General features: G+C 42.2%; 1 protein-coding gene across 1 annotated transcript in view; it reads right to left on the bottom strand.

Moving 5' to 3' along the window:
* Nucleotides 1–27270, bottom strand: part of LOC139923880 (voltage-dependent T-type calcium channel subunit alpha-1I) — a 184472-nt gene that overhangs the window by 143106 nt on the left and 14096 nt on the right. Inside the window, exons 2-3 of the mRNA XM_078282664.1 lie at nt 10273–10384; nt 4285–4418 (exon numbers count right to left, since the gene is read on the bottom strand). Coding sequence (XP_078138790.1) covers nt 4285–4418; nt 10273–10384 — 246 coding nt within the window. The remainder of the gene's footprint in view (nt 1–4284; nt 4419–10272; nt 10385–27270) is intronic.

The raw sequence follows: 27270 nt of genomic DNA, 5'->3' as shown, positions 1-27270 counted from the left end.
CCGCATGTGGTGGACGTAATAATGTGTGGGGGTAGGGGGGTGGAGGGTGGGGGGTGACTTCTCTCTGCCACGCACATGCTGAGCGTTGGGGTTTGGCACACGGAGACGAGGCAACCGCGGCGCAGATCTCAGCGGCTGCCGCTTAAGGATGATGATTGAGGGAATGGAGGCGGACGAGGAGGAGCAGGAGAGGGAGGGAGAAGAAAGGAAAATGAGATGAAACAGAGGGATCAGAGTGAGGGAAAAACACTGGAAAAAACTTGGGGGGAAAAAGCAAGATGGTGGCAGTAGTATCTTCTCTAGCCTAGAGGTTGGAGCAGTGTGCCTTTGACGGTTCAAATCCCTGGAACGGCTGGGAAAATCAGGGTAGGGAAAGAAAATGAGCAACGCTCGCTTTTTCTTGAGGCAGAAGGATGATGACGAGAGAGGGAAGGAAGAGGGAGAGGAAAGGAAAATGCAAGATCGAAAAATGAAGGTTCACTGAAAAAAAGTAGGAAAAATAGGGGGCAAAAGGAAGATGAAGAATTTATCTGATTGACAAGAGAGCGAAGAGAAGTGAGTGAAGAGAAAATTAGTTTCATTCCAACCTGTTACCTGCCTATTTTGACGTAAAGATGTTATCATGAAAAAATATAGTTTGAGCGCAACATATAAAGTTAGCCAATGCCTTCAATAATATTCTTTAACTAAACTGTCAATATCTAATTTTGGAATAACAGACAGAGGAACTGTGTTTCTGACTTATCTTTAGACCTCTTCAATATGGTCTTAGTCAGCGGTTCTCTACTGGTTTAACCATTGGAGCCAAATTGTACTTTATCCATGATGCTGAGATCCAATATACAGTATATATTAGATAACTCAGGATTTGCTAAAGTAGTGCTTTTTTGTGATCCTGTTGGGCTTGGACCGACCTATTGACAAACAATGCTTCACACTGCTGTGTGCTGTCCTGGTTCCAAGCCAGAGGCTAATGGAGGCAGATTCAAATGAACCTGAACCATCCATCACTACCTCAGCCCATTCCAACCCAAACACACCTATACATCACAAGCCCCGGCCTCCCCATTCCCCTGGGTCTCCGATTCAAGGAATCTATAAGGAAGAAATGGGCAGAAACATCACTGCAAGGCACAAACAGAGCCAAACAGATAAACTTCTAGAGCAGTGTAGCAGTTTAACTGTTTTAGGCCGGGGGGGTTATCTAAGTTCAGAAGACACACCTCTTGTCAGCTAGTTTCCATCTCATCTTAGTCATTATGAACTTAACTTATCTTACCTTATCTAACCCGAACCCTCTTATCTTCAATGGCACGAGTTTAGAAAATGCAAGAACTGCTAGTTAGCCACATAACAAAAGAGTTGCCAGCAACTCCATCACCCAGACTGATTGTGTGTAAAATTGAGAAGGCAAAGATGAAGAGAGCGGTGGCCCATTCACTACTACACAAACAGCCCTAAGAGCTTTTCGGTTTGGCTGCCATGCACGCTGTCGCCCCATGCAGTGATGTATTTACCCTTATTTATCCTTACTCTTCTATAGATTTCTTGCCCAAATCCAGGAAAACAAGAGGCACTAACTTTACCAGAACCCACAGGCTTATTAAAAGTATGAGAATGTTACAGTGCTTTGGAAACCAGGCCCAGATTTGTGGATGGATTCACCACCACTAAGCTTTACGGATCCAATCAGCAATAAAGGCCTGTCATAGTGTGTTTGGAGCGTGATTGCCAATGGTTATGAGGGACATGCCACTGTGCACACCACAAATAAAATGTAAAAATGTCCATGTGTTTGAATTATACTAAATTAAAAAGGCATTTTCTTTGTTTTGTCAGAAAGGAAGAGAAGAAGAGAGAACAATCTTTAGTTTTGTTGTCACTCTTTCAACATTTTGGCATGTTCCTTGTAGCCACTGGTAACCTAACACTCAATTAAAGGCTTACATTTTGCGTGCATTCACATATGTTCTTAAGAAGCCCTAACCCTTGACAATATCCATTTTGGAACATTCCTAATCATAGGCTATTCGTAATCATATACAGCTGTATTTTATTACATATAAAACTGTCCATATAAATAGCTGTCACGTTCTGTCAGTGCTTGTATAAAATGTTTAGACAATACATTTTAAAGTGAATAAACATCTTTTCAAACCAATAAATCACTAGAGACATACACATGTCTAAGCTGCTCCTATTCAGTCTTGGTCCATTCAATTCAAAAGATCTTTAATGACTAACTAAAGGGAAACTTGGAATCTTTGCACAAACACTTGTTATGGACATGCACATGCCAACAGAAAGTTCATAGAGTTCATTAGAGTGTCACGTGCATAGTGTTGAAAGCACATGTGTGGAAAGTCTGCACCATGATGGATTCTGTCTTTGTGCGTCAGTGTCTGGTCTATATATATGCTCATTGTCATTAAAAGCAGCAGGAGACACAGGCCTGAGATATTCCCACAACATCCCAGACATCCTTTGAAAGGAACCTGTCACCAGGATGGAGGCGGTGCATATTACCTTCAGTAACCCTGGGCGGATGTTGGCTGTGCGATCTGGCTCTGGAAATCATCATTCAAAAAGGCCCAATCCTTGTAAAAAAAACACTGGATGGCTAGTGTCTGTTTAACGCAGCACATTTAAATGATTTATTGGCACTCGCTGTGTGCACACTGGTAGCGCCATCTCCTTTGATGATCTCTTAAAAACTCAAATGGTATAGATCCAACTTAATTGTTTTGAGTCATCAAATTGCTTTGATTCCAATGTGCGCACAGATTGTCAAGTGGTTAAGTACTGCAGATCTGGAAACATTTGTGCCTTCACTGGGCCAGGATTGAATCTTTCCAGAGCTTTTTTCCCCCAGTGTGTCCCTTATTCTATCTCCCTCTCTACTTCCCTACTGTCTAAAATTAAAATATTAAAGTTGAATGGACTGCCCTCCTAAAAATAACAAAGACAAACCAAGAACATTTCACAACCTAATTCACTTCTTTCAAGTTTTTCTAACAAACTTATATGAGGTATTTGGAAGTATTAGTATGGAGAGTTCTTATTAGACGTTCAATATAGACATATTGTAGGGAAGAGATTTATCAATCATTTGCCATTGAGGTCCAAGTGTATGCGGGTTTTCATTCCAACCAAATGCTAAAACAGCTGAATTCACTGATTAATTTCTCCTTATCTGGTTAAAGGTGCGTTAATCAGTAAAAATCTGCTGGTGTAGAGTTTGGCTGTAATAAAACTCTTGGGCCTCCATGGCATGACTGAAAACCACTTTTGTAGGGTTTTGGGTGTGTAAATAAACAAGGGTACAAATTGAGTTTGAATCAGAATCCTTGTAATATAATGTGAAGGTGGACATACCTATATTTAGGTATTCATCGCCTAAAGTGTACATCTTGTCACTCATTCCTAACTCTTGGGTAACTGTGAGCTGTGCACAGTGCTTGAGTGAAGGTCTGAATGTGTTTCAACAGAGGACACCGCACTGCAATCACAGAGTGGAACTTTAAAGACAAAACGTTTGCCTCCTTCGAGATGCCAAAATCAGATTTAGAGTTCCAGTCACGATCAATAGACAGCATTTCAAATGATTTTAAATATTACACAACTTCCCTCGCTAACAGAGTTGGCAGAATTCCACGTGGATGGGTTCGAGAGATTGTTAGAGAGATTGCCAGAGAAGATTTTCAAAGGAAATCCATCCTTCGAAAACAGTGATGGCAATGCACAAACAACAACACAGAGAGACAGCAACAGGTGGCCATAACAGGCGTTCTGAACAAGATGGTGAGAGGGAGTGCTAAACAACGGATGAAAGGGGTGCACAAGATAGGTAAGGTTTGTTTTAAGCTATGCTACACATACTGTACATACTGTACAATTGCCCGTATCAAACCCAACACTTAATTTTTCAGTTACTGTACATGAGTAAGATTTTATGCACAAGATGTGGGTTAAAGCCTAGTTGCAACATTGTTAGGCTTTGTAGAAGAAGAGTTCCTTTCTAAAATGCCACATACCCATTCTGAAAGGAAAAAACAAGTATCAGTATCTCTCTCTTTCTCTCTCTCTTTTTGATAAATAAAGAGAAAATCCAGTCTAAGTGCTCTTATTTTATCAACTGAAGACGTTATCTTTTATCCTTTAAATTGTACCATAAATTGTTTTAATTGTGTGCTGTCCATCATGCGTCATATTTTTGGAACAAAACCCTACAAAAGGGATAAAAGAGAGAATGGAGATCAAGCAGAGGGAAAGGGAGGTCCTCACCCCGCCATGACGATAAAGAAATCCAGACGGTTCCACGTGTCGCCAAGGTAACAGCGTCGACCGAAGATTCCCAGGGCGACCATCTTCACAACCATCTCCAGAGCGAAGAAGATGTAGATGAACGCATCGAAGGCCTGCGAGAGAGACACAGGGAGAGAGAGACAATGGGAACAATATAGAAGAATGAGAAAAAGCCAAAAAATGTGAAGAAAAAGTGTAAGAGAGGAGAAAAAGATAAATTATTACTAATGTCAGGGGAGAGTATATGAGGGAGAAGCGAACATACACTCAGAATCGACTTTAAAAGGTACACCTCCTCGTTTATGCAAACAACTTGCTCCTCCATACAGGGAGTCACGTATAAATAAAACACAAGTACAAAGCATGCAGACAGGGTTGAGAGGTTTGACTTTGAAAATAGTGCCAGACGTGCTGGTTCCATTATTTCAGAAACCGCCAACCTCCTGGGATTTTTGCGCACTATAGTTTCTAGAGTTTACAGAAAATGGTGTGATAACCAAAAACAGAAACAAAACCCAGTCAGAAAAAAATGCCACATTGATGGCGGAGGTCAGAGGAGAACAAGGTTCGTTTAAGCTAACATGTGTGCCGCAAGTATGTAAATGACATTTTAGCACAACAGCGATGTGCAGAAGGGCATCTCCGAACACACAAATCGTCAAACCGGTCAGTTAAGAACAAGAAGATGGGGCTACAGTGGACACATGATCACCAAAACGGGACGATTGAAAAGCGTAAAAACGCCACCTGGTCCAATGAATCTCAGTTTCTGTTGCGACATGCCGATGGCAGGGTCACATTTTGCTGCAAACAGTATGAATCCATGGATCCTTGCATCACTTTTTGCCCTTTTGGTACCCACTGAGCAACATTTGTACGTCACAGCGTAGCTAACCGTTGTTGCAAACCAGGCGCATCCTTTCATGGCCAATATCTACCCCTTGTCAAATGGATACTTCCTGCAAGATAATGGGAAACGTCAAGAAGTATGTATCATCTCAAGATGGTTCCAAGAACATGACAGTGAATTTAACTTGGTTCCCAGGTCTCAACCCAATAGCTTCTTTGGGGTGAAGTGGAACAGGATGTTGCAGCATAAATGTGCCGCCAAAAAATCTGCCAGAAATGTGACGCTATCAAGTCAGCATGGACTGAGATCAGCTGTGGGACATTTCTAGAACCTTACTGAATCCACGCCTCGAAGAATTCAGGCTCTAAATTGTGGAGGCAAAAGGGGGTCCTGTCCTGCACTAGGTAGGTGTACCTAATGAAGAGGATACCGAGTGTACTGAGCAAGCGAAAATGGGGTTCAGAAACCTCTTCTCCGCTCACCGCCCTCAAATTCTCTCCCGAACCCCCTCTCCCTGCTGATCTCTTACCTTCCCCATCTCTCTCCCTCCTACCTCCTCTCTCCCTTCCCTCCATCCCTCCCTCCACTTCTATTTCTCCCCTCTCTCCTCGCCTCCACTCATCTTTCTCCCTTCTTTCTGTCTGTTCTCCCTCTTTCCTTCTACCACTCCGTCCCTGCTGATCTCTTACACTTCCTTCCTAACTCCTCTCTCCCTTCCCTCATCTCTCCGCATCTATTTCTTCTGCTCTCTCCTTCCTTCCACTCATCTCTTTGTCTCCATCTCTCTCCCTCCTACCTTCTCTATTCCTCCCTAACTCTCTATTTCCCTCTTTCCCCCTCCATTTCCACTTCTTCCCTTCCCTCTCCCACTCCCTCCCTCTCTCTCCAGTTGAGTAGTTTGTTCTAAACAGTGGGCTAATGGAAAATAATTTGTTTGAGCAGCAATCAGAGATGAGCTCCACATCCTCACACCCCACTCCCAGCTTTAATCAAGCGTCTAATTAAAAGAAGAAGAAAAAATCCAAATAAATCAAAGATCTCTGCTCGCTAATGCTTGTTGTTATTGCTGTTGTGAGTGAAAAGCCTAGATTAGCTGGTGTTGTTTTCTGTGTATACGGGGGATTACAGATGAGCTGACGCGCTTGGTGGTGCCTGTAATTCGATTTTCAGAGGGAAGTACTGTAGGCACCATGATCTGAAACTGAACCATTGACGTGAGCCTTTGTTTTCTCACTGGCGCACTGCCAAAAGAAAGCGTCCTACTCAGCAGTCCCGGACGTGTGCGGAGATGCCACGCCGGCCTACTAATGAAGGGGAAACGGTCAAAGTTTGCAACTGTGACCTTTATCCCGCAGGAGAGATGGACGAGGTGCCACCGTTTGTAAAGTTCACTGACCCAAGAGAGATGAACACTCCACCAAATGTCAGAAAGATTTCTCCTCTGGCATTTCTGCAGCTCTCTTTCTGTCACCTCTCACTCTATTTTCCTTCCTCTGTCTGTCTTGCTGTCTCTTTTTTCACTTACCCTTCTCTCTCTCTCTCTGTCTCTATACGTCTCTCTTTACCCGTCTCTCTCTCTTTCTCTTTACTCCCTCTTGTTCTATCTCTGTGTCTCTCTTCTCTCTTTTGTTCTTAACTTTGCTCTCTCCTTTATAGGCTTAGTAGATACTTTGGCAGGTAGGTTCAAAGAGAACACGTCTGTGCGCATGTGTGTGTGTGTGTGTGTGTGTGTGTGTGTGTGTGTGTGTGTATGTTTGTGTATGTATTTGTATGAGTGTGTGTGTGCGTTTGTGTGTGGGGAGGCAGAGTAAATTAATCTCTCACAGCTGCTCCAAAGCTGTCCAGGCTGGATTTTTAGAAATATCGTTCACATCACACATCACAAGACACACACATGCACACACACACACACACACACACACACACACACACACACACACACACACACACACACACACACACACACACACACAGGGGAGGAGTGATAAAGTGTTCTTGGAAGCTCTACAGTGGAACATCAACCCTCTCTGCTTGACTACTCTATCTTTAAACAAGATATCACTTTGGGATTACAAACACAGCATTTTAGTTTTTTATTATCTTGATGCTTTATTATACAATTTTGTTCTATAAAGAATCACATTATCACAAATGGAAAACTAATCTCTTCACAATGTTTAGATTAATTTACTGTAGCTCTGATGGTTACAAACAACAAATGCCCACAGACCTTTTACAGCTTCAAAGTACATTTCATTCCTTGTATCATGTGCTCTGCTGGTGTGACCACAGGTGGCGCTGTGCACCCAATTCTGTATTGTGCCTTTAAAAAGTCAACTAGTGTCTTATCAGCAACATGTGTACAAGTTACCCTCAGTGGATGGAAATTATCTATTGACTACAATTATATGGCATAACTCAAAAGTCAGTCAACCAAACAATCAAGATGTAAACTATATAGTTTACATCTTGATTGTTTGGTTGACTGACTTTTGTAAAGCTGTAAGTGATATGCTCTACAATGCAATACAATACTATTATATCACCAAAATGACCAAATCATAATGCCATGCCCGGCTGCTGGACATGGTGGAGATAAGTTTGCACATTGGCAAGTACACAAGGTCCGCTCCATGTGGGTGCATACAACTAATTTCCAGAAGTCTATTTTTTACACTGGCACTAATGATAATGAGCTAACAAGCCCTAACCCTCACCCTTCTGTTAGGCCAATTTAATTTATTTATGTAGTCTAAATACCCAATAATTACACTATACATTTCTATAGGAATATTATTATGATACATAAGAGATTTCCAAAAAAAAAAGAAAAAAAAACAAAGAAGCCTTTATGAATCACATATATGAAAATTAAAATGATCTGTTATCCCTGTTTGGGATAATTGATTTGAATTGTGTAGGTTAATGTAATGTCTTATTATATGTTTTAGTTTTAGTTTTGATTTCTTCAAGTGCCTAGACCACAAGGGACACGGCCCCTAGTTCACAAAACATGTGACTGTGTAGAAAAGTACAAGTTATTTTTGGTGAGCTAGGGGCTATGAGTGGAAAGCGTGTCTAATAGTGTTGGTCAAAAAATAAAGCCTCTTTGTGCCTGTCATGGTCATACATACTGTATGTAAATTATATGTAAATCCCATTGTTTTGCCCACATAATAGTTATTTATAGGTCAGGACATGCAAATTGAGACTGTGCCCAATTCACGATCACCTCATAACACCAACCGCCCTTAATTATTGTAGCGCATATAAAATCCTTTGAAAGGTGCAAAGAGTTTGTCCTTTCAGAATGGCTGTTATCACTGCTGCAGCAAATCAGGAAGCAAGGCAGAGGGTTTCCTATCCCAGAAACTCAGTTCAGGTCATCAATTATAAAGGGGCTGATTTAGGGTGCAAGGGTGCCGCCTTGGTGGATTAGTCTAAAAGCTGAAGCAAGCAATTTGCACTTGCATTTGGCGATGAAGGGGGTTATTTGCTTGTTCAATACTCTTTTCAAGGGCTTGTTTGTGCAAAAACTTGATTTTCATTTTGTAGCCCCTTGCACCCTGAGTTTCCCCTTAAATTTCCTCTCGAGTTAGAAAATCAGTTTTTCCATACTGTGCGACAATGTCACATATTCTGTATCTGCTCGTTCCAACGCTTCATTGAAGCTATAGCACGCTTATATTGAAATGTAGAGTTTTAAAATAAAGTTCTGTGGGTTTGAATAAAGCTTGGCTGTGAACTGTCTTTGTAAGAACTGATGAATAAGACAAAAAACACTGTGATTTTACTGTAACTCAAGCAACTGAGATGCCAAAGAAATCTGCAGATTGCCCTTGCAATTGAATCTCAAATTCAGTAATCACCCAGTCAAGCCATCCTTCCCCCCATCCAACCGTCCATCTGTCCATCCATGTACTGGCTGACTAAATAACTAAAATGAATTCCCCAAAGGGTCCACATGTGTTAGAGCTTATAGATTGTGCTAGTGAGGCACCATTGAAGCCATTGTATTGAGCAACGGATTTTCTGAGAGGAGCGTATTGACTGCGGCGCTGTAGCCCGCTAAATCCATGTTGATATTGAACGGGGTCTATAGATACTGGGAGGTGAAATTCTATTAGGTCCCGCTCACCAGCCACATCTCCCAGGGAGCCAAATCAATCTACTGTGTGTGGATGTGTGTACATGGGTGCGTGTGAGTGTGTGTGTGTGTGTGTGTGTGTGTGGATGTGTTGGCTGGGTATGATGAGTGTGGCGGCTCATATGTGTGTGTCTGAGAGAGTGTGAGCGCATGTGAGAAGATGGAAAAACAGGATGGCAGGCTGATTCAACAAACACTTTACACTGACAGACACTAGACATGCACGCGCACGCACACACACACACACACACACACACATGTATACACACACGCACACGCATTACACCCACTCAAGCCACCTTTGACATGAGTGAGAAGGGATCCTGCGATTTGCCAGATGACTGAGGTGTTGTGCATGAGAAACAATCGTGTTCGCTGCGTTATCAAAGACCACATGCTAGTAGTGAGTCACAGCAGAGAGCTACAGGTCCCACATGCACAGCATGGGAGGGAGGGAGAGAGAGGGAAGAGAGACTAGGGAGGAGAGAGAGAGAGGGAGGGATAGAAGGAGAGAGGGAGGGAGGGAGGGAGGGAAGGAGAGTGTGTACATGTGAGTGTGTGCTTCCCTATGTGTGAACACATGTCAGTATATAAGAACTGCAAAAGTGTGCGCTGTGCCTCCATGTGTGCTACGCAGTGTGCTTTTGTGTGTGTGTGTGTGTGTGTGTGTGTGCAGTATATATGTGTATTCATGTGTCTGTGTGTGTATGTGTATAATTCTCTTTGTGTGTTTATGTGAGTGTGTGTATGTGTGGGTGTAAACATAAATGGCTCTGTGTATGCATGCGTATGTGCGTGATGTGTGTATGTGTGTGCGCATGTATGTTTCTATGTATGCATGTATGTGTGTGTGTGTGTGACTGTGTGGGTGCACGTGTATATACAGTATGGTTCCATGTGCATCTGTGTCTCTGTATTTATGCTTGTACTGTACCTGTGTGTGTGTGTGTGTGTGTGTGTGTGTGTGTACCTGCAGTATTTGGCACCGGTCTGAGGAGCAGTCGATGTTCTCACACGGCTGGTACATGCCCAGGGTCACGCAGTTCAGCAGGATTACCATCATGCTCACACGTTCGAACCAGGTAGACACACACTGGGTTAAGGAGAATAACACACAGAGTGGCAGAGTGCAGTACAGAAGCAGAGTGTTTTCATTCAGCCCATATCTCCAGGTACCACCAATATCAAATCTCAAAGTGTGGCGAGAAACATAATTTGCTTGTCTATATATGCAGATTTTTCACATTACAATAACAATAAATGCATAGGATATATCAAACCTTATCTGTCTGCGACTGTGTGTATGTGCCAAAACCCCCCTATTGCCTGAAATTGGCTTTAAATGATGTTCAGGATGTTTTGGGATTTATACCATTTGCTGTGGGTGTTGGCTGGGTGTGGCATCACAACCACAATAATGGAAGAAGGCAGTATTTGTATATTTGTTCAATTTGGGAAAGAAAAAAATGCACAGGTGGTAAAAAACCACCCAACATAAATTTGCATACATATACAAGCACATCCACATATACATTTGCACACACATATGAGCAAACACACACACACATACAAATACATAACCTAACCAAACAAAAAACAAAAAAACAAAAGGCAGTAAGAAATTAAAGACTGGCTGTGCTGACTGTCTGCTTCTTGAAGGCCTGTGGAGGCTTTACGGATGCTGGGTACCTCAGCCTCAGGCTAGATGTTGTTTCAAGGTAGACAGCTCATCAAGATGAGTGACAACTGCTGGGGACAGAAGTTGACCAACTGGGGGGGGGGGAGGAGGGCGGGACCAACAATACACTTTGCTGACTCATAGTGAGAAGTTGCATAAAGCATTAAAGGGAAAGTTGCGAGATACGGCCTTCTGTTGCAGATATCGTCCATTAAAAAGATTTAAGATTTGTTCTGATTGGAAAACTATTGTCAACATCCAGTTTTTGAGAAAAACTATTTTGTTTCAGTTCGGCATCAGGTTGGTTGCTATGGTAACGTCATGGCTATGCTCTCTGTGAGGCAAAATAGTTGAGGCAGAGTCCAAGGTCAGGGTTAACGCATAATTTTTAAGACCAGAAGTTGGGTCATTTTTTACTATTAACTGACTCATCTTCTAAAACAGACCATGGTACAATGTGAGGTTTTACAAGAGAGGAGATCTATAGAGAGAATATTACATATTATACTGTAATGTAGATTGCCGTCTGCATCATTGGTTGATGATGCAGAACCGTAATTGTTACCATCACTAACATTATTATCATTATCATAATCATCAGTCATAATTATTACCTGCAGTGTGTCAGGGTGGAGCCTCAACATCTTCATCAACATTATCATTAGTGTTGCAGAGGATGATCCCTGGGCTGAATAACTGCTACAAACAGATTAATTTACTTTACTGGGGTTGACTAATGTTGTCTGCCATAATGGAGGACATTGGAGCATCCGAAAATTGGAGCTGTATTACATCTCACACAAGGCACTGAACCTCTACCTGCTGCAGGGGTCCTGTGAAGAAAATCCTCTTTTACTCTGTAATATGTAAAATGACAACTGACTTCTCGAAATTACTAAAAATTGCTGTAGCCCAAACATCAGACAATATCCCTATGCATACCAAGTGTTTTTACATTACCAAAATTGTAATGAACCAAGCATTTCTGAGAACAAGTTAAAGGAGCGAGCAGAACATGCAGCACCAAACTGTACACAGGAGAAAGACGACAAAAACGAAAAAAAGTGTGACGGAGTGATTGAATATGCATTGTGTGCTGAAGGAGAGAGAGCAGCGCTTGGCTAACAAGTGTATAAAGGAGGATGTGCTGTAATAGCCCAGGAGGTCCAATCCCTCCCTAAGGCTGTATCACAGCACACTGTACGGCTCCCAGCAGCCTACAACACACAGCCTGCAGGACAGGAACCGCTTCAAGAGGAAAGAGAAGGAGAAAATGTGAAACCTGTTATTCTAGGAGCATACTGCCTGGCAAGGTTAAGGAGATTCTTTTTCATTTTCTTTTGTTGACTGTGTCCCTCTCTGTCTCTCTTGTCTCTGCCTCTTGAATAGCAAGCTTAAAAAAAAAACAGAATATCAAAGCACCAGGATATCAGGGGCATCCTGGTGGCGTGTTTCAAATCCGACCCAGGACCTTTATCGCATGCCATCCCAAACATTCCTGTCTTTCTCTCTACTTTGAACTGTATAATAAAAGCAAAACAGAATATCAGATGGGTGCACAGAGTGTGATTTTAGCTTAAAGGGGCATTAAGTAATCTATTACCTTTATCAACCTCTGTCAGTGACCAGTAGGATTTGCAAAAACATCAACAGAACTTGTCTTCTCCTCTCTGGCAAAGCCAACATAAATGTCTAATGAAGAGGTAATATATCAGAATGCAAAATACTGTAGTACCAATAATAATAGTTTGTCATTTGCTTTTTTTATTTGTATAGGACTTCAAAATAGAGTCTACAAAGTGCTTTAACAATCAAACATCATACAGAAAACAAATTAAACAAGTAAAAACAAAGAAATAAGATAAAAGACATCACAGAAAAGCTTGACTATAAAACGTTTTGACTGCCAAGGCAGTCAATGAAACTTTTCATACGCTCCATGTTTTATCAGCAGGTAGATAGAAAGTCACTGCTAGATACCCTGGAGGTGAGTGCAAGACTTGATAGCGCAGGTGCTACACCTTTAAAATCACACTCAGTCATATTCACAGTCATTCACTGTCAAGTTCGATACAGAATGTGAGCAGACATAATTCCCACAGAGATGAAATCCTCAACATGTTCCTGGTGGCCCTGCCTGAACCTTTCCCACGAAGAGCAACACTACTGTAGATATCACAGCATGGATAAAGATAGGCTGTGAGTGGGCAAAACACATGCATACACACAAACAACACACACACACACACACACAGACACCCACTCACATGCACGCTCACATAGGCATAAAGTACACATATGCGTGTATTTACACATAGGTGCAAGCACACAAACATGTACACAAACATAAATGCATACATCCACACTCCTGCTTGCCATCTCACACTTATCATACACACACACACACACACACGCTCATGCTCACACCCACCCACATGTAAGCACGCATTCACACACTCACACACTCTGACTTGAACACGTTAAGTCCCACATTAAATCAAACAGTAAATCAATGTGTGTCAGCTGATGGGGGTAATTTAAAGAGAAAGATTCAGCGCTGCAGAGAGGCATGTTTAATATTGATGTCCCGCAGGCTAATAGCTGTAAAGTAGACATGAGAGACAAGGTTAAGAGGGAAGATTTGTCATCGAATACCTGTTTGTCGTACTTCACAGACTGTACTGCCAAACCTGCATCACACACACACACACACACACACACACACACACACACACACACTACTTAACGGTCTTAAGATACAGTTTTAATGGGGTTACACTGCACCTTCCAATGTTGCTTTAAAAAGCACTGGCTGCCAGTATCTGGCTGGTAAATACACACAGGTTAGTACATGCAAGCAATATGAATCAGGCACAAACACAGGCACGAAATCAGTTAAGAGTGCACATACACACACTCAAACACACACACACACACACAGATCCACACACAGACACACACACACACTGATTGTAATTTTTCACTTGCATCCAGTAAAATCAATTATTAGCCTTACTTACTTACAAGGGATACAAATATTACAATTGAGCTTGCGTCATCATTCAGCAGCACACACACATTCACTTTTGCCACTTCAGCTGTTTTCCATAGCTAGCCTTTCCTAATGAGGAGAAAGATATCGTCCCCAGTTGTCATCGAACTTATGGTGCGACCCTCCAGGCGATGCTTCTGAACACACCATCTAAAAGCCCAGCCTTTATAGGCAGATATACACTTCAATGCAAATAACACAGCTGGATGAAACTGCAGGTCAGCACTTTTTTTTCCCCCCCAGTCAAAGTAATGAAGACAGCCTATGGGCTAATGCTATCAGGATCAGCTTGGGGTTATTTCCACGGCCAAATGCATCCTTTTTGAAGAGGCCTCCACAACTCGCCAGTATGCCCAGTATTCCAGTTCAGCTTCTCACACATGCTGCCTATACATGAGCTGCCTCTAACAATGTGTAAGTGTCTGTCTCTGTCTCTCTGCACTTCTGAAAAATGAGTCAATTAGTGTAGGTGCCTTGGAGGAGGCCCTGTATCTCTTTCTCTCTCTGTCTCTCTCTCTCTCTCTCTCTCACACACACACACACACATCGCCACTAGATGGAAGACAGAATGGAATTCAAAGCACGAGCCCGCATTACACACATCTTGTTCAAAGAAAATTAACTCTGAAAATGTTACAACTTTTCCACCTTCCAACTTTTTCAACCTTTATTTTTTCAACGACTGTTTGCTGAGCCGGTTTCTCTTTTTCTTCACTGCCCTGCTTCACATTCATTCAGCTACATTCGCTCACTACTGGGAGCTGCCCAGTACAACTACGGTCTTCAAATGTTGGCCACTGAATACCGATACTGATATTTTTGGACTGAAGCTGTTGATAGTTGACATTTTGTGCCAATATTCAATATCTTTAAATTTGACCATTTTTTTTCATGTCAATAATAAGAAAGTACTTAGTGTTTCCCCCCAGAATTTTGTTGCACTTGGCTAGGTGGAAAAGCCTCTGAAACAGCAAGTCGGTGTCAATTCAGTAGGAAACAACAAAAATAAGAGAATATGAAAAGAAAGGTAACCACAAGGGAATCCCCAAAACATTGTCCAAGGCACTCTATCTCTGGGATTCCCTTTTGATGACCTTTGTGTGGATTTTTTTTCGCAATTTTTGTTGTTTCCTACAGCATTTAGACCATGTTGGGACACCAAAACTCTCCACTGACAGCCCTGCTAATGAAGTTCTTTTAGGTGGGCTAGCAGCTCCTTAAGCCGGGGTGAGGCAGGATCCAGGTTTTACAGACTGCCACCCCTGAAGCTGATGAGTAAAATCATTCCCTCACCCCCATCATGTTGGAGAGGGGGGCGACACTGACTGGCTGACATCCGATTTTTATTAAAAGAGCCAATATTGGCCCCGTATATCAGCAAACCAATATATAGGTCTAACCTTAGTTGGAGGTGAAGTGCCTTGCTTAAGGACACTTTGATGCTAGGTATTAAGGGCGAGGAACCATTTCACATTCATTTCCCACGCCCAGATTTTCCCAGCCAGGCGACTGCAACCCAATTTCCAAGCCTGCAGAGTAAAGGTATGATGTAGTTTGATCCAGAGCTGCTTGAGCTGAATCACTTCCAACATATAGACCTGGCAGAAAACAAATCCAAGATTTAAAAGGCCAAAGAACATTTAGTGGCACTGCAGACTATTTCCCAAAAGGTTTGGATGTGCCTAAAGCATCAGCATGACGGAGCTGTAAAGAGCTGGGAGGCTGAAAGTGTGTGGCAGCAGGGGCTAAATGAATTCTTAATACCTCACTGCATGGCGTCACTCTCACTAACCACTTCTCTACCTCGCTCTCCCTTTCTCTCTCTCTCCTTCTTTCTTTTATTTTATTGTTTCCAAAGAGACACACAGGAGGCGAACGACCTCTGATTTCCATAGCAACCAATCGACTATCAAATGAAGTTAACAGTCACAGAGAGAGAAGAGAAAGATAGAGAGAGAAAGAGAGAGATAGATAGAGAGAGAGAGAGAGAGACACTGATACAAAGATCTCAATATTGATGCTTTGGCAATACTGTTCTTAACTTTCATGCCAATAAAGCATGTTGAACTGAATTGAATTAAATTGAATTGAATTGAGAGAGAGAGAGAGAGAGAGAGAGAGAGAGAAAGAGAGAGAGAGAGAAGAAAGAGAAAATGAGAAAGATGGGGAGACACCAACATGTCATGACAGAAATCTCAGTTCCTCAATCTCCCTTTCTCCTTCAGTTAGTCGCCTTTTCGAATTCCAGACCGGCTGAAAAACTCTCGGGGGGAAAAGCGACAAGCGCTCACTCCTCCCTCAACAACTACCATCAAGGTGTTCTTCACCAAGGCACCTAACCCACATTTGCACTGGGCAGCCCCCAGGTGTGAATGTGTGGTAAACAGGAATCGGGGCAGTGCAAGTCACGGGTGCAAAGTCTGTTTTATCTGGATAAATAAAGGTTGAAGAAATGGATGCGTAGTTGCTCATAGATGCTGTTTGATTGTGCAATATAGGCTGACTTATCACCTCCTAAATTCATATCTTAAAGGATAAGTTCAGCGATTTTGGACCTAATATATAATTTGTCTCTTACATACCTGTAGTACTTGGATCTGCAGAGAATATTGACTCCAGAGTCAGCTGTCGGTTGAATCGGCGAGCTTCCAAATAAGTCAAAAAATATATAGACTCCACAGGGGAGCTGAGAGTAAACGGAAAGGTTGCAAAGTACATAAATTAAAATTAGCTCTAATTTCATGACAAATTTACGCGTACAATCAGGAAATCACAGATCTATTTTTCTCTGCCGCAGCACGGACTGCACTGGGGTGAAAGTGCGTTACTGTCGGTATATCAGTCGGTCGCCATATGGTTTTCACAGACTGGCTTTTTTGGAAATATTTTGTAAACCCCTTTCGGACTCATTGTTAGCAGCAAGAGGCCTAGAGCTCGCCGCTTCAACCGGCAATATTCTCTGTGGGTCCAAGTACTACAGGTCTAAGAGACACATTATATATACTGTAGGTCCAAAATCACTAAACTTTTCCTTTAAAAAGGTATTTTTCTGCCAGTGTCTGCCTGTATTTGTCTTTCTATATTTTATTATTTTTTTGCGCTGCTATGCAAAAATGGGATGCGTGACTTCTGTCTTGCTTACTCAGCAAAGTGTTTTACCCTGGAACCTGTTTACTTTGTTTGAAAAGCTTGTTGCCTGAAAGTGTAGAGTTGATGTCATTTACTGGCCTGCTCTCTCAGCACATTCAACATGATGCAGCTCGACTATCTAACAGCTCCTCTACATTACTGCTTTTACTGCATTAGTCTCTCTGTTTTCTCCCTCTTTTTTTTCCTCTGTTTTTCTTTAAACATTTATCTCACCCTCTTACTCATCTAGTATTCCCATCTGCCTTTCACTCACTCACTCACTCACTCACTCACTCACTCACTCACTCCATCCATACACACATTCATACATCCGTCTTCCTCCTCCCTCTATCCTCCTCCATCACTGCTTAATGTTCCTGGACCAGAGTGTCTGACAGGTCTTTTTTCTGGAATTTTCCATCAGGGGTTCTTCGATCCAGTACAGCTGACTGGATAAAGGGAGGATGAAGTATGTGTGTGTGATGGTGTGTGTGTGTGTGTGTGTGTGTGTGTTGTATGTGTTGGAGAGTGGTAAATGTCATGGGATATCACGCAGTAATGCTTCACAGCATCTCATGTCAGTCCCTTTTTCCCTAAGCTCTGTCAGGTCAGAGGCAAGCACGCAGACACACACACACACACACACACACACACACACACACGCACAGACACACACACACACACTTGTTCACCTCTTGTTCACTCACAGGCACATGTTCTACGCGCATAAGCAAAAACACTTTCATGCATAAAGACACACACACACACACACACACACAGAGACGGAGGCAATGTATTCTCTTTGCACAAGCACACTCACACACACACACACACTCAGACACATTGATGGTAAAGGTTATTTGGATACTTGTCAGAGTGACAGTGACAGCAGGACCCATTACTCATTCTCTGAATTTGATCCTGTACTGTCGAAGGGATTAATACACACACACACACACACACACACACACACACACACACACACACACACTCATTAGCATTATACCCTGAGGTTATGCCATTCCAAATGACAACTAGATACATCAATCTCCAAAAGGGGGCGGGGCAGCAGTGGGCAAAAACAGTGGAATATAATATCCATATATGAATTGTTTATTGGACTGCTGCCTTCTGGGCATTCAAATAGTGAATTTTGATGGTGTTCACCCTTCAATGATCTTCATTGTTTTTTGATTAAAGGTGCCAGGTGCAGCAGTTTCACATCAATGAATCATTAGCACATTGATTCTGACCAAAAACCGTAAACAAACAAGACAATTGTTGAGAAGACTGGCAGCCTCTGCTGGCCTCTACACTGCATTTTACAACGTGTGGCACTGCGTCGGATTTGGCAGGATTTTACTTTTCCAGCAACACACAACTTTATTCCAGTTCCCATTGACTTGACTTTAGCTTGCCTCGTCAGAATGTATATTAGGTGTTGTCATGGGCTGTTATCCTTCTTGCTTTTCAAAATAAATGGTAGGAGGCGGGAGGAGAGACAAGTAGCGACATCCTCTTTGCAGCAGGAAACAATCGGTTTATTAAGACCCTCTCTGAGCAAACGTGATGCAAAAAAAACGGTCCATGCCTTCATCAGCTCCCGCATTGACTATTGCAATTCTCTGCTCGCAGGCCTACCAACCAAAACTATCCAGAGGTTACAATATGTCCAAAACAGTGCCAGAAATCACAGCACATCACCCCAGTGCTCCACTCCCTTCACTGGCTCCCAATAAACCAACGGATCATCTTCAAGTTACTCCTCCTGGTGTTCAAGGCCGTAAATTGCACAGGTCCAACTTACCTTCAGGAGCTCCTCACCCCTCAATCCCCACCCCGGACACTCGGGTCTGGCAGCTCAAATCTCCTTGCTGTGCCACGGACAAAGCTGACAAGCATGAGAGATCGTGCCTTTTCGTCGCTGAGGCCTCGCCTGTGGAATCAGCTCCCAGGAACGATTAGGGCCTCAGACTCACTCGCTGTTTTTAAATCAGATCTTAAGACTCACCTGTTCCTCTCTGCTTTCCCCAAGGGTCCTGGTTCATATGTGCTTTCCCTTTAAACTTGGGTCTCTAAATATTTGTCTCTAATTTTATTCATCTTATTTTAACCCTTATTTTGGTTTATGCCTATAATCGCATTATTTTTTTTGCGTAAATTGACCAGATTTAACGTTGTACTATGATTGTTTTACTCTTTCTGTGAAGCACCTTGAGATTTCATTGTATTTTAAAGTGTGCTATATAAATAAAATAAAAAATAAAATTCATTGTTTATGGGAAATTTGGTCTTAATTTTGAGAAACACAAAATGCTACACGTAAAAACCTTTAAATGGTGTATACCTGTCTGCAAATGTTGTATCTGTTGTCGATAATAGCAAAGTGTGATACGTTATTGAGCTTGTAGGGAAATTCTCTTTTGGCTTGCCCCCCTCGGAGGTCAGAGGTCAAAGGTCAGGATTCAGTGTCTTGCTCAAGGACAGTTCAGCAGGGGAGCTGTTGGAGTCGTGAACCCGGTCTGCTCTAACCCTACAGCCTCCCTGCTGCCAGGGTTCATGCTGTTCTCTGGGCTTGGTGCCTCTTGAAAACAGATTCTCAAAGGGGACTGCCGATCAAGCCTTTATAAATAAAGGTTCTGTGAAATAAAACAACATGAAAACTCTATTGTTCATCACTCAACTTTCCTTCCATTGCTTTCATTATTTTTTCTCCCTCTATCTGTCTGCCAGTCTCTCTCTGTGTGTGTCTCTCTCTCTCTCTCTCTCTCTCTCTCTCTCTCTCTCTCTCTCTCTCTCTCTCTCTCTCTCTCTCTCTCTCTCTCTCGCTCTGTCTCTCTCTCTCTCCCAGAAGGCCAGTGCACAGCTGCCATAGGATTCCTTTAGACAAGCTCTGCCCTGTTGCTGTGGCAACCAGCGCTGACAAAAATATTAGGATCCCACTGCTGTGTGCGTGCGTGTGTGTGTGTGTGTCTACGCGTCTATTATGTGTGTATATGAGTTTATGCATGCTGCCAACCAGAAAGAATATGAGTAGTTGTATTACACAAGAAAATCATCAGTTCATCGTTCAATATCTCAAAAATATAGAACATCCAGTCTGTAAAAATGGCATCATTTTACACCAATAAACTGCCTTTTTTTTATTTACCATAATCTGGTTTAATTATGTGTTATCAATCTCTTTGTATGAATAGGTACCACAATTTTCAAATGATGTCGATCTCATTTGAAATACAGCAATTCATATTGATTCATTGAGGGTGATTAGAAACAACATGTTTACGACTTAGTGAGGCACAGCCATGCCCAAAACCCCTCACACACACACACACATGCACACACACACACACAAACAAACAAATAGGGGAATCCAGGATTTCATAGAGTTTAATAGAGTCCATAGCCTTCTGGAAATGGACTGAGAGAGATAAACTGCAACAGGATGGATGGATGGAAAGAGATAGATAGAGCTGCGCTGGTTTAGTAAAAGCTGCCGACTAAGGTGTCGTTTAGCAGAGTTGTGGAGATACAGGGTATGGAAGTACAACCGGAGCAGGGAAGTGCAATTACAGAGATATGAGGCTGCTTGCAAGATACATGCGCAGGCACGGAAACACACACACACACACACACACACACACACACACACACACACACACTCTTCCCTCAGACCATCTGGTGCAGTCTGCGGTGCTTCCCATCTCTCTCTTCTCTTTGTTTTTGTCTCCCTCCCTCTCTTGTTTCTCCCTCCATTTGAATTTCTCTCTCTCTCTCTCTCTCTCTCTCTCTCTGTGATGTAGTATGGTGGTGACACTGTGTGATGCAGAGGTGAGTGTGTGGGTTTCCTCTCCTGCCCACTGCCACTGTATCAGGCTATTTCCATCCTCCGGCACTGCCAGGCTTGTGTAACTGAGAGCGGAACAACCAGAGGAACAGACTGACCAGCGATTACACAATAATAACTACTGATAAAGCTAAAAATACAGAGCCACCGTCTACCAGTAGCAGAGAATAGAATAGAATAGAATAGGGTGGAGTAGAGTCGAGTAGAAACTAGACAAATTACATACATTACCATACAATACAATACTTTACCATACAATACAATTAGTACTGGTCCATAATATATGTGTTTTGCTGCTCAATCAAGAAGATGGGAGAATAAATGTAAAAAAAAAAAAGTCTTATTTTCATAGCTTGAAGCCAAACATTCTCCTGGGTTGCTTTCATTTCTCCCCCTGAGATTAGAAGATGTAGCTGGATAAATGACAGCAATGTAATGAGAACAAATGATGGAGATTAATCTAGACAGAGGGGGGGGGGGGGGGGAGAGACAGAGAGTGTTTGAGAGAGAGAAAGAGATCAGTGAGTCTATGAGAGAGAATGAGTGTGAGGGAAAAGTTACTCTGTTTATGTGTGTGTGTGTGTGTGTGTGTGTGTGTGTGTGTGTGTGTGTGTGTGTGTGTGTAACAGCTTGTACCAACAAGAGGGAAAATATTTGAGTTGTAGTAAGCAACAGCAGACACACAGATCGTTGTTGGACAGCTGCCTCTCACCCTCCCTCCCTCCCTCCCTCGCACACCAACCTGTTCTCATATCAAATTCCTAGTTATAGTTGCACTATATAGCAAAGCACTGCCATTTCATATGATATTCTGCAAATTGAGTGAAACAGGAGTAATAGCTTGAAAAAATTGCGGTGGAAAATAAGGAGGAGGAGGTCAAATCTGACAAGCCAGGTTCAATTTCCAACTCATGCCAAGAAGTTTTCATTTTCAGCTGAAGTTTTTCTTATTTAACCATGACCACAACCTTAGACTAACCTTAAATAAAGTTTTAGTTACCTAACTGTAACCACAACTTTAAAGGGTCTATGTGTACTTTCTGGTCGAATGCTGGCCTCAGCGATGTCATTACCACAACAAGTCAATGCTTGGCCGCTACTCTGCAGCTGTAACAAAGGCAACATTGAACACAACAACAAAATAATGAATCAGAAAACATATAGGGGATTTTTCTAGCGAGGTTACCTAATACATTCAGCGGAACTGTTATTTATGAGCCACTTATCGGGGCTGTTGGTCAGCTAGGAGGCTAAGACAGCTGCATAACAACAACAAAAACATTAGCCATGGCCCGCCCCTGCTCACTTTGTTTCACTCACTACCATTCGGGAACCTCTGCTGATATTTACTAATCATGGTCTGCTTCAGTAAAAGCAGAAATATTACACATTTAACCTTTAACCTAAGTTGTTTCAGCACAGTGAAACTTTTTCGTAAGCTATACCAACGTTGTATGAGAACATGCTGCTCTAACCTATTCTTATTCACTCCCTCCTTCAACCCTTCCCTCCATCCGTCCTTTCCATCAATTTTTCCTTTACTCCTCTTCCTCTTTCCCATGCCTACCTCCTGTCCTTCCTCCATCTATCCTTCCCACTCTCCCTACATCCTCAATTCACTCCTTCCCTCGCCCATTTCTCCTGCCCCTCATCCCTCCTTCCTTCCCTCCCTTCACATCTCTTCTTTCTTCTCCTTGATCTCCCTGCTGTGTTCCTGTGCGTCTCCCTCCTTCTTACCCTCTGGACATCCTGCTTGCATTCACTCTTCTGTCTGTAACATCCTCTGTAAACACTCCTCTCTCTTTTTTATCTATCTCCCTGTTTCTCTTTCAATCTCTCTCTCTCTCTCTCTCTCTCTCTCATCTCTATCTCTGCATAGGGAGGTCAACATCGTTGTTAGAATGAGAATGAGAATTTCTGTTCTGCCCTCTGTATTTTTTTGTATTATTTTGTATCATTATAATTTGGCTCAGACATAACAAGGTACCGCATTCATATTCATGATATTAATAAGATGAATACATTTATGACAGGGGAACAAAGTGGGGTTTCTGTAGGGACAAGTGTCACTCCCACCGGACGAGACGCTGCCTAAATTGAGGCGCTTGTCTCTGTTGTCGTCGCACAAGAAAGTAACACAAACACGCCATGGCAAACACACACACACAGATTAGCACATGCCCATCAACAGTTCCCATGGGAACGACATGCAGATACCAATCATTGGTGACAAGTGTTAATGACAGAGTAACGACAGTCATTTACCAAACTCAGGAGACCGGCTTCATTTGAGTCTGGCTGTCTCTATTGCTGTTTATCTGATAGATTATACTGTATGTTCTATCTAAAAATATATATCTCTGTTTTTCTTCTCATTATCACTTGTGTCCTCAGAATGATACAAACTCTTTATTTTCTTTCTATAATGAATGAATGAATCATCTATCTATTGGTTTATCTATCTACAGTATCTATCTAAAATTCAAATTGTGTTTCCTACTTAGCTATCAGGAAGTAGAAAGAATGGTCTGACAAGAAGTAGTTTGAAAGGTTAGAATGTGTGTATTCAGTTCTATCTATAACATTTGAAGGAGAATTGGCTTGTTTCCTCTTAATGTACTAATTTATTACATTATTGGGTTTCATTACAATAAGAAGAAGCTTGGAATTGTCAGATTATAAAAAGGTAATAGCTAAACTGATAATCTCATAAGAGTCAAAATGCAATACACAGCTGTACCCCCATTCACAAGTTTGGTCAATACCTTTGGTGCTTCAGCTAAGAAAGGGATGAATATGTATTGAAGAGGTCACTGGTGATCAATTATTACATTTTGAAAATTTCAAACCTCAAACCTTGTTCATGGAAAGTTATTACGTTTACAGTTGTAACAAGTTACGTTAACGGCAGGTAATTTTAATTGCATTACTGGGAAGTTTATTACGTTAAAAGCATTATTACACTAATTGCAAATGGTAAGTTAATGGGAAGTTTTTGCATTAATAGTTGTTATAAGGCTTCTACTGAAGGATAGTTGCAGGTCAGATGCAGAATGGGTGTCTTTTTTGACTATATCTATCTATCTATCTATCTATCTATCTATCTATCGATCTATCTATCTCTAGAAGGTTGCAAGGCTGCCTTATTACTGCAGCTACATGAGAAGTCTAGTCAAAGTGTTTCTAAGTGAACTTCAGTTATCTGGGAAAAGTTTCACTTCATTGTTTGGTTCTCTGAGGATAGCCAGCAGGCTGATAAAAGAGAAGAACACAGTCTCACACACACACACACACACACACACACACACACACACACACACTCGCAGGTCCGAGTGAACTCATAACCAGTCCAGCAGGAGGTCAGACCACCTGACTCCTACATCACCATGGCGACGCCGACGGCTGGGAGGTGCGCAAAAGCAAAAGCGAGGGATGAAAAGAGTGAAAACAAGAATGAGGAGGAGGATGAGGAAGAATATAGAGGAAAACAACAGAGGTGATGCTAATGATGGTGGTTCCACACACACACACCACACACACACACACACACACACACGCACACACACATTCACATTCAACACCATCCACATCCAGAAACCTGCTGCGCTAATTGCTGGGTCTGTGGTTCTTTGAAGGCTGCTGTTCACCCTGGCCGACCCCTTACCTGTACACACACACACACACACACACAAAGGTACATACACCACCTAACCATCTCCCTGCAGGAGCTGGCGAGTTATTTCAGCGCCAACAGGCTCAGTGGGCGATGCCAAGCTGACAGTAATACCTATTGGCAGCTACCAGCGTGCGGGCAGAGCAGCAATAAGCGGCAGCAACAGCAGGGGGCAGTCTGCAGCGGGGGGGTAAATGAGAAGAGGGTAGGACAGACGGGTATAGGAGTCACAATTAAACCTCCGATGCAGGGTCAGCTTCTGTGTGTGATATGCCTACTTGTTAAAGGTTGTGTGTGTAGCATTTCAACATCAATAAATCATACTACATTAATTTTGAGACACCAATTACTGTTAACGAACAAGACCATCATCAACTGGCAGCCTCTTCTGGCCTCTACAGTGCATTTTACATTATGTGGCACCAGATCATAATTTGCGGGAAATCTGCCAGAATGCTTTATGGCACAAAGGGAGATTGCTTTACGGCACGAAACAGAAAAAAAGAAGAAACAGACTATACAGTATGAATTAAATAAGAAACTGACCTGGAAAACCTACAATCATCCCAATGTTATACCGGGCTTTCTCCGTTTTATCTTTGTTTTGGTCGTACTGTTGTGTCTACTGATCACTGCTATTTTTTTACAAAACAAACGTAGGAACGCCTCTGATTGGCTACACGGATGGTGAATCCATCCGTCCTGACAAAGGTCAGACTTCTGTCTGACCTTCGGAAATCTGACAGAGACAGACGCGTCATCAGCCCTGTCCGGATAACGGACAGCTCTCATCGAAAATGAATTGAAATGAACGGAGACGGACAGACAGAACGGATCAGTGTGGCTGCGGCCTTATCCTTCTTCTTTCTCTTCAAAACAAACATGCTGGGAAGAATGCCAGGGAGAGGGAGAGGGGGACAAGTAGCAACAACCTCTTCCTGTCAACAAGCTGTGACAGAAAGCAATGGGGTTTAGTATATGGTCTTAATTTGGGAAACACTAACAATGCCACTGGTGGGAGACGGAGGCTACCAATCATCCCAACCATGGTCTCATTTGTTTTCAGTAACTATACCAAGGTATTGCAATTCCTTTGACATGCTGATGTTTAAAAATGCTACACATCGCACCTTTAAGGTTAAGTTTACTTATAGGCTTATTTGTCAGACCCTTCTGGTGAAATGTATCTACTGTACATGCCTTTCAGAGGGATATACAAAGAAGCAAATTCCAATTGTACTGTGTGGATATGGCAAGTCCGAAAATGTTTTCCCACAATCAGCTGGTGTTCAAAATTATCAGCTCAACACAAACAACAATGCACACAACCCCACACCATCAACTACCTTCTTTTGCTCAGTTCAATTGTTCAGTTTTTTTGTTTTGAATGGTGTTTGAATATCAGCTTTAAACAAACAATGTACACAATACCACACCAGTCACTATCCTCTATCAACAACAATGTTAACCATCACAACAAGAGAGGAACCCATCAATTTTCATGAGTGTAAACCCCGAGGAGTTCCCTAAGGCGCTGTACTCGGCCCACTAGACAACGCTCAACGATCCATTGAGAAAATCCCACGGGAACACACAAAATCCAGCCAAACCACATCTCAATCAATACCATCCTCCTGTTGCCACGGTGAACTATCGATGTCGCTATTGAACCGTTGATCGGTTGCTCTAAACAACTGGCCAAAATATTATAGATTACATTCAACACAATTGGCAAGCTATACCACAGAGGATTGGAAAACTGCAGGGGTACAAAGCAACAAAGAGATGAATCTGATCACTGATAAATTGTGATAACGTGGGTGACATTTAAACCGATTAAAGGAATGGACATGAAGGTAAACAAAGCTGTTTTACTTAGCTCTATTCCACCCTGAGGGACAGAGGGGTCATGGGTGACAGGGCATATAGAGCCATCTGAGCCATTGAATACACAGATGTACATGAGATATAGGGAAAGAGTGAGATAATGATTTCAGCAGTAATGATTTAGGAAGAGATAAAGACAGAGCTAAACGCTGTTGATTATTTGTGTTTTTGACCCTTTAGTATTGTTTTATTTGTTCATGCCAAAAAAGGTCTTTAAAGGTGATTCTCGTAACATTTTTAAATAGCAAATTAGCATCGTTTTCTGAGAATTAAGACCACATTCCCACATAATGCTTCCTGTAAGTCTATTTTATCACTCTCCCTCTTCCCTTTCTTTGCTTCTTCGGTCAAAGATTTTCTCTTTCCCTTTACTTGAAGAGGATAAACGTGTTGGAAGTGATTTTTCCATCGGCCTTTCACTCGTTTCACCATCAGCCAATGCAAGAAACTCTGAAAGCTTGAGCTCAGTTTATGCTGGAAGAACAGCGCCTCCTTCCTGTGTTGTGCCTTAAAGTACAAACTCTCCCTTTGTGCCACGAGGCAATCCAGCAGATTTCCCACCAAACCCGACCCGGTGGCACACGATGTAAAATGCAGTGTAGAGGTGTGTAAGTGCTGCCAATCTTCTTGGCAGTAGTCTCATTTGTTTCCAGTAATTACACTAATGTCTCAAAATTAATGTGGTAATGACTTATTGATGTT

Source organism: Centroberyx gerrardi, chromosome 3 (assembly GCF_048128805.1).
Source record: "Centroberyx gerrardi isolate f3 chromosome 3, fCenGer3.hap1.cur.20231027, whole genome shotgun sequence".
In the NCBI taxonomy this organism is placed as follows: Eukaryota; Metazoa; Chordata; class Actinopteri; order Beryciformes; family Berycidae; genus Centroberyx; species Centroberyx gerrardi.
The sequence above is the reverse complement of the archived record's forward strand: the minus strand, read 5'-3'. Positions and strand labels throughout refer to the sequence as shown.